The 12,500-nt window shown below is 40.3% G+C and overlaps 1 protein-coding gene across 3 annotated transcripts in view; it reads right to left on the minus strand.

Moving 5' to 3' along the window:
- Positions 1-12,500, minus strand: part of LOC143281722 (adipocyte plasma membrane-associated protein-like) — a 42,144-nt gene that overhangs the window by 2,969 nt on the left and 26,675 nt on the right. For all 3 annotated transcript variants that reach the window (XR_013055157.1, XR_013055156.1, XM_076586994.1), the window contains exons 8-9: positions 7,030-7,267; positions 1-127 (exon numbers count right to left, since the gene is read on the minus strand). The exon at positions 1-127 is cut by the window's left edge. Coding sequence is in view for 1 of the 3 variants with exons in the window: in XM_076586994.1 (XP_076443109.1) it covers positions 1-127; positions 7,030-7,267 (365 nt within the window). In the remaining 2 variants the exon portion in view is untranslated. The remainder of the gene's footprint in view (positions 128-7,029; positions 7,268-12,500) is intronic.

Raw genomic sequence — 12,500 nt, forward strand, 5'->3', positions numbered from 1 at the left:
AGGATGATCTGCTGAAGTCTCTCCTTGCTCATTTGGGAGATCACCGCCCTCACGTGGTTCAGGAAGTTCACCTGGGGGTTGGTGGTGGGCGGCAGGGTGACAAGGGGCGGGACGGGGGTGGTGGTGGCTGTGAATGAAGAAAGGGGAAAGGGAAAGGAAGGAAGGAAGGAAGGAAGGAAGCATGCCAAACAAACGGTCAAGAGTTTGATGGGTTGAAGTTACCCAGTGTTCAGTTTGTTTTGTTTGTTTGTTTGTTTTTACATGTACATATTTGGGTGTTGATAATAATGATGATGATGATAATGATGATGATGATGATGATTAGAAAAGGAAGAAGGAGAGTAAGTGATGGTTTATTCAACAAAATGACGGACAAGGCAGAAGAGAGTGACGTTTATTCAACCAACAAGATGAAGAACAAGAGAAGAGAGTGACGTTTATTCAATTCAGCAAGAAGAAGGACAAGGCAGAAGAGAGTGACGTTTATTCAACAAGATTACGGACAAGGCAGAAGAGAGTGAAGTTTATTCAACAAGATGAAGGACAAGGCAGAAGAGAGTGGCGGTTTATTCAACAAGATGAAGGACAGGGCAGAAGAGAGTGACGTCTATTCAACAAGATGAAGGACAATGCAGAAGAGAGTGACCTTTATTCAATTCAACAAGATGACGGACAGGGCAGAAGAGAGTGACGTCTATTCAACAAGATGAAGGACAAGGCAGAAGACAGTGACGTTTATTCAGCAACATGAAGGACATGGCTGATAGTTTCAGCTTCAGTTTCAGTCTCAGTGTCAAGGAGGTGTCAGGGCATGCTGACTGACCCGTGTACGTCGCACCGCACCTGCTTAAACGTTTTCTTCGTTACAGAAGCTAACACCTGACCTAGCATATACTGGTGATTCAATAGCGTTGTTTCTAGATATATTCATGTCTGCACACATGCAAGGAAGAAAGAACCACACACGAGCACACACACATACACGCATAAACACACTCATCACACGCGCGCACGCACGCGCGCACGCACACACACACACACACACACACACACACACACACACACACACACACACCAGGCGAACCAGACAAGGGAGAATTATCGTAGTCGTGGCTAGACAGAATGGAGAAAGCGACGAGTTTTTATGTGGTTAGACATATAATTCCGTATAAAAACTCATGTACTGTAATTGATAGTAGCAGGATTTACAGGTCTGACTGATAATTTTTGGTGGACAGTGTGTTGTCAAGGACAACACCAAGGTTCCTGAGGGAGCTGGAGAGACGGATTGAAGTATAGGTTTGACTGAGCCAAGAGTGATAGAGGAGATTTCTGTCTGGTCCCCATGAGTATTGTTTCAGATTTACCGGTATTTAATTGTAGTTTAGTCTGAGCCATCCAGCTCTGAAGCAATCAGATGTTTTACGCAAGAGAAAAGACAAATTTCCAGGAGTGTCATTTTTGTTTGGTTGAGTGTCCTCTGCATCAAAATGATGACTAAACTTGTCGTGATTGATAATTTCAGCAAGAGGAGCAGCATATAGTGTGAAAAGAATGGAGCCTAGAACAGTTCCTTGTAGAACTCCGTGTTTAACTTTAAGGTGTTCAGATTAGCGACTGCCAACCATAACAGATTAGAATCGGTCTTAAGGATACGGTTTCAACAAGCTGAGAGCGATGCCACTTATACAAAAAGTATACTGAGCGAGGGAAAGAAGGATCGAGTGATCAATTGTGTCAAAGGCTGCTGATATGTCATGCAGAGTTTGAATGGAGGCTTTTTCCTGAGTTGGACGCTACACGCAGAGCAGATTATTCAGGATGTGGAGGGCAGTGTTTTCCGTGCTGCAGTCAGCACAATAGGCAGACTGAAAATGGAGGAAAAGGCTGTTGGAGCGAAAGTGGATATCAAGATATTGGCGTGTGTGTTGTTTTTTTTTTTTTTTTTTTTTTTTTTTTTGTATGTCCAGTCAAACACACAATCATCTGTCATCAATATTTTTTTCATCCATCATCATGTTTTATGTGACTGATTTATTACCATCAAAATAAAGACAATTCTGTTGGTTAAAAAATAGAGAAACAAGTCCAGAAAAGCGATCTTTCCGTTTTTAAAGAATGAATTATATCAGCTCTGTAGTTTCAATATCATTTACTGAATCATCTGTGAAAAAATAATGTTTTCGATCGTAGTTAACCAGGTGATGTCTCACATCCTACCCACGACATTTGGATCGTCTGGTTTTCTAATACTGACCTGATCACGGTCATGGAGAATAAGAATAGCCTGCTCTATTTTCTTTGGATAAAATTGTGATAAAGTAACAAATTTTGACACCGTCCTGCTTCACATAACAGTTCTCAAACAAGTATGCTGTGTATTTTGTAATCGCTTTAAGCGTTAACATTGGTTTAAGATCTCTACGGCAATTTTGAAGTGCTGACACTGGGTTTTAGTTCTCCGTGGAAACTTTGAAGTGCTAAAATTAGTTTGGGTTCTTTATTGAAACTTTGAAGTGCTACACTGGTTGAGTTCCCCACGGAAACTTTGAAGTGCTACACTGGTTGAGTTCCTCATAGAAACTTTGAAGTGCTGACACTGGCTGACTTCCCCACAGAAACTTCGAAGTGCTACACTGGTTGAGTTCCCCAAATAAACTTTGAAGTGCTGACACTGGTTGACTTCCCCACGGAAACTTTGAAGTGCTGACACTGGTTGAGTTCCCTACAGAAACTTTGAAGCGCTGACACTGATTGAGTTCCACAAAGAAACTTTGAAGTGCTGACACTGGTTGAGTTCCACAAAGAATCTTTGAAGTGCTGACACTGGTTGACTTCCCCACAGAAACTTTGAAGTGCTGACACTGATTGAGTTCCACAAAGAAACTTTGAAGTGCTGACCCTGGTTGACTTCCCCACAGAAACTTTGAAGTGCTGATACTGGTTGAGTTCCACAAAGAAACTTTGAAGTGCTGACACTGGTTGAGTTCACCACAGAAACTTTGAAGTGCTGACATTGGTTGGAGTTCTCCGTGGTAACTTTGAAGCGTTAACATTGGTTGGAGTTCTCCATGGTAACTCTGAAGTGATAACATTGGTAAGCTGGATGTGTTTCCTTAGCAAATATTTTCTCTCAAATATGGCTCGATGAAAACACAAACGTTGAGATACTTCACGTACAATGAGTGTGTAGAATTCTTTCTTTCCTTTTGCACCAAACTAACGCAATACACAAGACGTTTAAAAGTGCATATTCGTCAGTAAACAAAATGGCAAAAACAGTTCAGTTTCAGAATACGAAAAAAAAGTCACCGCTATATACATAATAAATAAATAAAATGTGGGGCATGGGTGGAACGTGTCTGATTGGAGCCCATCCTTTCAGGTCTTTCTCGAGGATCAGTAAATGATGGAGTCTCTCCAAGGCAAGACGAATGAGTAGACGAAGCAGATTTCACCTTTTACTGGGGTGGGTCCACATGTGGAAATGGAGACCTATCCTGGATGAATACAACCGTCCACGTACATTGCTTTGTAAGGGCTCCATGGGCATAGTCCTCGGGGGGGGGGTGGGGGGGGGGTAGTACATGACTCACTAAATGAGGCGTCTCCGTAGTGGATCGTGTGGAAATGAGAACGGTACGGGCGTCACATACGAGGTCGGGATCCCAGTAGCAGCTGTCAGAGGCGGGGTGACCCTTGCGTTTCTTTGAACTGCGGTGCGTGCCAGAAATGGGTACGCGTTTCCAGGACCTTCCTTAGTTTCGGCTGACACTTGTTTGGGACCAACAGCTCCTGTCGGGGAAGATATTCCCTGGATGACACCTCCTCCTCCTGGAGCAGTCCATTCTACTTTCCATACTCCTCCTCCTATTCCTCCTCCTCCTCCTATTCCTCCTCCTTCTCCTGTTCCTTCTCCTCTTCCACCACTTCTTTCTCCTCCTCCTCCTCCTGGAGCAGTCCACTCTACTCTCATTCCTCCTCCTTCTCCTCTTCCACCTCCACCTCCAACTCCTCCTCCCCCTCCTCCTCCTATTCCTCTTCCTATTCCATCTCCGCTTCCTCCTCCTCCTCTTCCTCCTCCTGGAGCATTCAACTCTACCCTCCTTCCTCCTTCTCTTCCTCCAACACCTCCTCCCCATTCTCCTGTTCCCGCTCTTCCTCCAGAACCAGAACCAGACGCTGGAAAGGAGTTTCTACCGCTACCAGACTCCTCCCCATCTACAACAGCAGCCGGAAGGTCCGGGTGGTGACGGCAAAGGGCAGCATGTGTTTCAGGTAGCGCAGGTCGTTCTGAAAGCGACTGGTGCGGTCAAGCATGCGTTGTGTGTTGGCCAGCGTGGTCATCAACCGGCCCAAAGTCTCCAGCACCAGACCGTGTAGCTGCCGGTCAGGAAGGTGTCTGGTTTGGGCTTCCACCTGCTCGACCATCTGCCTGATGAGGAGGAAGATTTTTGTGTTGCCGCTGTTGTTGACGCTGTTGTGTTTGAAGCTGGAGTCACCGTTGCTGTTGCTGCTGTTGTTGTTATTGCGGTTACCACTGGTGATGCTGATGTTGATGTTGCCTTTGTTGTTGTTGTTGTTAGTGTTACTACTGCTGTAATTGTTGCCGTTGTTTTTGTTCTTCTTCTTCTTTTCAGTGTTGTTGTTGATGTAGCAGCCACTGGAGTTGCGAGGGTTCTCCTTGGAGCTGGCTGGCCCTGGACAAGGCGACATGATTTCCTCCTGTTTGTTTCTCTGACACTGCTTTATTCTCGACACAAATGCACTGACACGTATGTCAAAACAGACAGGTTTGCACTGACACTCAAAAGGATGAATAAAGAGATGTAGAGTAAGAAAAGTGTAGCAAACAGAAAAGAAATAGAAGGGAAATGGAAAAGTGTAGAAAACAGCAAAACATACACACGCGCACGCGCGCACACACATACACACGCGTACGCGCGCACACAACACACACACACACACACACACACACACACACACACACAGAAACAGACACACACTGACCGAGAGAGGCGAATTATTCAGTTTCCGTTTCTGAAAGGGAGCATAACCTCTCCAATACGACCCCGTCAATCAAGATGTGGGGCCATCATTTTCGGGAGGGGTTTGGGGGGCGGTGGTGGGAGGGAGGCAGCAGAGGGAGGGAAGGAGGAGGCCGCGGGTACGGTAGTGGAGGGGGTAGGATTGTTTGTGGGTTGTTGTTTTTTTTGCTGATGTACGAGGAAGCCTGTTGTAGTGGTCACGATATTAATCTATGCACGCACAGTCCTTTTCGTCAATTCGTTGCAGCGGGTATGTATCCGCAGTGTACACTTCTGTTTGGATATGTTTATGAAAGAACCTCTAACCAGTCTATCTAATATCATGTATCAATACAAACAGAACAATGAGCAACAAACAGGCGGAGTTAAGAATCCAGAAGCCTGAAATGAGCTATGATTAAATTATTATTATTATTATTATCATTAGATACACAGAGCATCGGGAATCAAAATGAAGAGGCGAAAATAATGATATCATGTCTTCCATATCCAAGACAGATAACATGAAATATAAACATAAACAGATTAAATGAAATAAGTAAGCATAAAGAGGACCGGTGAGGAGGTGCATATCCCCGGGTCCATGTCTATGACACAAACCAAAACGAGCCATAAAAAAACAACATAAAAACATAGAAAAATAAATATATAAAAACATAATAGATAGATAAATAAATGAATAAACAAATAAATACACGAATGAATGAATGCGTTGGTTGATAATCCAATCAATCAATCAACAGATTGATAGACAAATGGACAGATAAACAGATGAACACCAAGAGCACCACCATCACTTTCACTTTCAATTTCTCAAGGAGGCGTGTGTGTGTGTGTGTGTGTATGTATATATGTATATATAGAGAGATTTAAAAAAAAAAAAATTTTGCTAGAGGACGAGAGAGAGGGGGGGGGGGGTTACCAGTGCGCCAAGTGCGGGATCTCGGTATATCGTCTCGTCCTAAAAGACTAGACGCTCAGTATGATTTTCCAGTCAAACCATGCAGAAAAGGCGCGAGTGCGGGATAGGAACCCACACCCTCACGGACTCTCTGTACTGGCAGCTGAGCGTCTTGAACATTCTGCCACCTTCCACCACCACCACCAACAGTTTCAGTTTCAGTTTCAGTTTCAGTTTCAGTAGCTCAAGGAGGCGTCACTGCGTTCGGACAAATCCATATACGCTACACCACATCTGCCAAGCAGATGCCTGACCAGCGGCGTAGCCCAACGCGCTTAGTCAGGCCTTGAGAAGAAAAAAAAGGTTGATAAATAATAGATAAGCGTACATAAATCAGTAAATAAATACATAAATAGATAAACAAATAAATTATAATTATAATATGAAAAAACAAGAGAGGCAAGGCCTTCAAGACTCACTTGTGATAAATTAGGTCCCCTAGCATTAATTACAGAGTAATTTCCCTTTTTTACCATCTGCACCAAAACGTTTGCAAAATAAATAAAAATTCCATGCTTAGCAAAAGAAGTGCACCTAGAGCAGATTTCTGGATAGTGTGCTATATAAGTATCCATTATTATTATTATTGTTGAACAAAAAATGATAATAATGACTTCTCTTGTTGTTGTGTCAGAACAAGAGGTCAAAGTGCCAAGTTCAGAGAATACAAAAAAATATAAATATAACAGTAAATGCAGTTTGCATATAATTAGGCTTCTTTTTTTTCTTCTTCTTTTTTTTGCCCATCCCAGAGGTGCAATATTGTTTTAAACAAAATGACTGGAAAGAACTGAATTTTTTCCTATTTTTATGCCAAATTTGGTGTCAACTGACAAAGTATTTGCAGAGAAAATGTCAATGTTAAAGTTTACCACGGACACACACACAGACACAGACACACACACACACACACACACACACACAACCGAACACCGGGTTAAAACATAGACTCACTTTGTTTACACAAGTGAGTAAAAAAAAAAAAAAAAAAAAAAAAAAAAAAAAAAAAAAAACACCCACCAGGCGGAGGGGTCGGCGGCTCCACGGGTGTGGGCAGGAGGCTCATGGACAGCACCCCGATGTACTTGTTGCTGTAGGAACCCAGGAACAGCAGCCCCATCTCCTCCTCCACCTCGCTGACGGCCGTGAAGGCGGCGCCCGTGGGGTCGTGCAGGCTGCGGATGATCTGGCCGTTCGCATTCAGCTCCACCACTATGCCGTACTTTGGTGCCCGGGCCATGATCTGCTCCATGTGCATCTGTTACACCACGTGTGTGTGTGTGTGTGTGTGTGTGTGTGTGTGTGTGTGGAGTAGGGTTAGGGGGGGGGTGGGGGTAGGAGTGGGGTGGGGTAGAGGGTAGTAAGGGTGGCGGGGTGGGAGTTAGGTAGAAGTCAGTGTTTTGCGGTCTGTGTGTATGTGTGTGTCACTTTTTTTTTTTTTTAATGAGATATAACATATACATGAATGCATTGTCCATGTTTGAAAAATACCAATAATTATATGGCTGTGTAATATATATATATATATATACTTTTTTTTGTTTATACGTGTGTGTGTGTTTATTTATTCATTTATTTATTCATAGACAGTTAGACAGATAGAGAGGTAGATAGATAGATAGATAGATAGATAGTTATGTGTTATATATATATATATATATATATATATATATATATATATATATTATATATATATATATATATATATGTATGTGTGTGTGTGTGTGTGTGTGTGTGTGTGTGTGTGTGTATGGGTTTTTTTCTTTTTTTGGTTTGTTTGCTGTTGTTGGTTTTGTTTGGGTTTTTTTGACAGTTTCGTGACAGTAGCTTGCCATTGCAGATTTGCTGTACAGTCCAGGATGACATCTGTTACGGTAGTTTGATGATGTAAGCATTTCCTTTTTTTTTTTAATTTCTTCATCGCTCTCTCTCTCTCTCTCTCTCTCCCTCCCTCTTCCTCCCTCCCTCCTCCCCCCCTCTCTCTCACCCCTCCCCCGTTTTCCATGCCTCCCAAACACCCTCATCAGTTCCAATATTACAATCACCCAAATCAAAATATCACCACCTCATACAACAGTAACCATGGAGCTAATATCCGTCCAAACATCTCCCAGAGACAAGAAACGGGAAATCCTGCAATGCCTGTGAATTATGACGCATACACTGACGAACTATTTAAGATGGCATCAAAAATATTGTCATTCCAACAACATTTCCGCCCCCACTATTATGGTACACCTGTGTGAGTTTTCTCATCAACATAGCCCTGATGATTATGACCTTAGTGGTCGGCAGGGCTATAAACAACATAGATTGATTTGATTTCTCACCAATACCATCTGTCTAATTGGGTGTTATACTAAAATATAAATTCATATATACATATAATATATTCATATATTTATATATTAATAGCATTCCGGTATACAAATGTACATGTACAATTATGTGAATCATGCGTGTGATATGTATAGTTCTGCGAATGTTCACACGCTCGTGCAGCAAGTGCGTGGGTGCGGTAAGTGCACATTCGCGTGAACGTTCATGCGTGTGTGTGTGTGTGTGTGTGTGTGTGTGTGTGTGTGTGTGTGTGTGTGTGTGTTGCGGACACACTCGTGATCTTGTAATGCACATGAGGTTGTCATAGTTTGCCGGACCAAAACTATATTCAGCGCAAATTACGTGAGTTGTGCGGACGCAGTAAATATTATTGACCTTATTACTTGCTATATTTGAATTGTATTCTATGTGACTTCTTATTTGATGACGGTGAAAACTTGGATATATAATTGACCTAATTACTTGGTGTATTCGACTATATTCTATGTGACTTGTTATTTGATAGGTTGTTAAACAGTGGTTAAGTATATTGCACACTGTGTACTTTTGGAGGTGCCCTTTGGTACTTCTTGTGTCTTTTTGTTCTCCTTTCCATTGTACCATTGTATAACATTAATAGTCATCTTTGATACTGTTGTATTCACTTTTTCTGTTCCATGACTAAAACACTTAACACTTGGCCAATATCCGATGGTTTTAAAGTAGGTTTTCTGAATATTAATCATATCATCAACAAACTCGCTGATGTATCCCATGTCCTTTCAAACTCCGGAAAACAGTTTCACATATTCGGATTTGCTGAATCAAGACTAACAGACCATATACAAGACTCTGATTTACTACTACCAGGCTATTGTATTATTCGTAATGATCCGAAATGTTCTAGAGAAACAGGCCTTGTTGTATATGTTCAACAAAACATTAACTTTAAACGAATTGAATCACTCGAAAATTATCAAGTTGAATCTGTATGGATCGAAATACGCTTTAAGAAATCAAAACCTATCCTTCTCGGCTTTATCTACAGAAATCCAGCTGAACATGTAGATTGGATAGACAAGTTTATGTTGATGATGGAAGAAGCTTCTTTGTCTTCAAGTGAAATAATACTATTAGGTGACTTTAATATTGACTTACTCAAATCAAACAAACACTGGACAAAACTTTATGAATCATTTCACCTAACGCAGTTAATTGACATACCCACGAGAGTTACTGCAACGTCAAAAACACTTATAGATCATATATACGCTTCATCTACAAACTCCATAACAGAAGTATGTTCCCCAACGTTTGGCTGCAGTGACCATTCCCCTATATGTTTCACATGGTCCAAACGAGGTGTAAAAATTCCTGCAAATAGACATAAAACCGTTTGCCATAGAGATTTTAGACAATTTGATAAGGATTTATTCCTACAGAACTTGATACATTCTAATATGTCAGCTGTTTATCAGTTCTCTAATCCTGAAGAAGCACTGGAGGTTTGGTATCACAATTTTCTTAATGTATATGATAAACATGCTCCATTCATAACAAAACGTGTCAAAAGCTATCCTAAACAGCCGTGGATGACTAAAACCATTGATGATAAGATTAAGGAAAGAGATTCGTCTCTCTCAGAAGGTAAGAAAGATGAATTCAGAAAACAACGTAATCTTGTAAATGCTTTGAAACGTTCAGAAAAAAAGAATTATTTTCAAGAACTTATTTCCACAAAATCCAATAATAAATTGATTTGGAAAGCCATAAATCAGTTAAATAATAAACATAATATCACGCAATCCACAACAACTAACGACATATCAGCAGAAAACCTAAATACACATTTTTGTAATGTAGCTAACTCAACAGTAGGAACAAACATGTCTTCCCTTAATTCACTTGATATTCTCGAAACCTTTTGTAACACTAAAAATATTTCATCACACCTTGATATCCCTCTTATGGATGTACATGAAGTTTACTATGCTCTTTCCCACTTAAAACAAACAGGTTCGAAAGGTATTGATGGTATAGATGGAAAGATTTTAAAACTCTCTGCTCCTATAATTGCCGAAACACTTACTTATGTCTATAACCAATGTATCACAAAAAAGATAATTCCTAAATCTTTTAAAGTCGCGAAAGTAGTACCCATTTTTAAGTCAGGAGACCGTACAGACCCTTCCAATTACAGACCAATTTCAATTTTATCAATATTGTCAAAACCTTTAGAAAAACACATTAACAAACATATCCTTAATCACTTCAATCACTACAAATTATTTCATCCAAATCAGTCTGGTTTCAGGTCCAAGCACTCCTGTCATACAGCACTCACTAACTTAGTCGAACAATGGCTCACAAATATAAACAATAATGAAATTACTGGTGTTCTCATGGTGGATTTTATGAAGGCATTTGATGTGATAGACCACACTCTTCTTTTGAAAAAACTAAAATTATATGGCTTTTCTGGAAATACACTTGACCTCATATCTTCATTTCTATCAGACAGAAGACAAATTGTATCTATGAATGAATCTCAATCCTCTTTACAGTCTATCTATTACGGAGTTCCTCAGGGTTCAATTCTTGGTCCAATATTGTTTTCTGTTTATATAAATGATTTGCCTCTATTTATTAATGCATTATGTGAGATGTTTGCAGACGATACAACAATACATACAAATCACACAACAATAGACAAAGTGCACTATGCTCTACAACAAAGCATTAATGATATAGTTAGATGGTCCAATTTAAATCACATGCGTCTCCATCCAAAAAAAACGAAATGTCTGATACTCACCACCAGACAGAAACGCCAAAATTTTTCACACAACCTTCCACCCTTTTCCATTAATGGTCATCCAATAGAAGAAGTTGATAATCATAAAATTCTTGGAGTCACCATTGATAACAACTTATCTTGGTCCAGTCATATTATGTCATTATGCAAAACCCTATCCAAAAAGATTTATCAGCTTTCCAGAATTAAACATTTTCTTGATTTGCATTGTAGAAAATTATTCTTTTTTGCTTATATTGAATCACATATTAACTATGCGTCAACACTCTGGGATTCAGCTAGCGATAATATACTAAAACCTTTACTAAGTCTGCATAGACGAGCTCTTAAATTAATCCTTCTGAAATCTTCATCACTGACTGCTGACGACTACAGACATTTAGATATTCTTCCCCAAAAGCTTAAACTTGAATACAACAAAGCAGTTTTTATTTTTAAAATCATGTCTAATTATGCTCCATCTTTGAGAGATAGATTTCCCACCACGCTAGTCCGCCAGACCAACAAGATTAAGATCCCCATTCCAAGAGTAGATCTGTTTAAATCCAGTCTCATTTATTCAGGAGGCTGTTTATGGAACAATATTTCATCCAATCTTAATGTTCAGAAAAGCATTCAAGAATTCAAAAAACATTACCATACACACCTTATGGACAATTATGTCAACAATCCTACTTAACTTGACTTTATCTTATTGAATACGCATATATAGTTCAATTGTATGTCTAACGGCTATCGCACTACTTAATGAGAAACAACCACAATCAGTGTCCTGAATCCTTTTTTTTTTTTTTTTTTTTTTTCCTTTTTTTTTGGGGGGGGGGGGGGGAGGCTTGGGAGGGGCTGTGTGTTTTTTTGTTTTTTTTTGTTTCTGTTTTTTTGTTGTTGTTTTTTTTTGTTTTGTGTGTGTGTGTTTTTTTGTTTTTGTTTTTTTGTTTGTTTTTTTTTTTTTTTGGGGGGGGGTGCATGGTTTGATCTTTTTCCTTCATGATATGATGATGTTTGTATCATGATTATGTAGATGTACATGTTTATTATGTAGATGTTTAAATGTGAATGTGAATGTCATGTCTTTATTTCTTCATCTCTTTGCTACTTTGTGGATGTTTTGATTCATTTTCACTTTCCATTTGCCCTGAGGGCTGGATGAAAAAAAGCACATATATGCTTATTCCACTTCCCTCAATAAAAAAACTTCGTTCGTTCGTTCGTTCGTTCGTCCCTCCCGCCTCTCTCTTTCTCACCCTTCCCTCCCTCCCTCTCTCTCACCACTCCCTCTCTCTCTCTCCCCCTCCCCCTTCTCTTTCTCTCTCTCTCTCACCCCTCCCTCTCTCTCTCTCTCTGACTCCCCCTCGCC

Source organism: Babylonia areolata, chromosome 4 (genome assembly GCF_041734735.1).
Source record: "Babylonia areolata isolate BAREFJ2019XMU chromosome 4, ASM4173473v1, whole genome shotgun sequence".
In the NCBI taxonomy this organism is placed as follows: domain Eukaryota; kingdom Metazoa; phylum Mollusca; class Gastropoda; order Neogastropoda; family Buccinidae; genus Babylonia; species Babylonia areolata.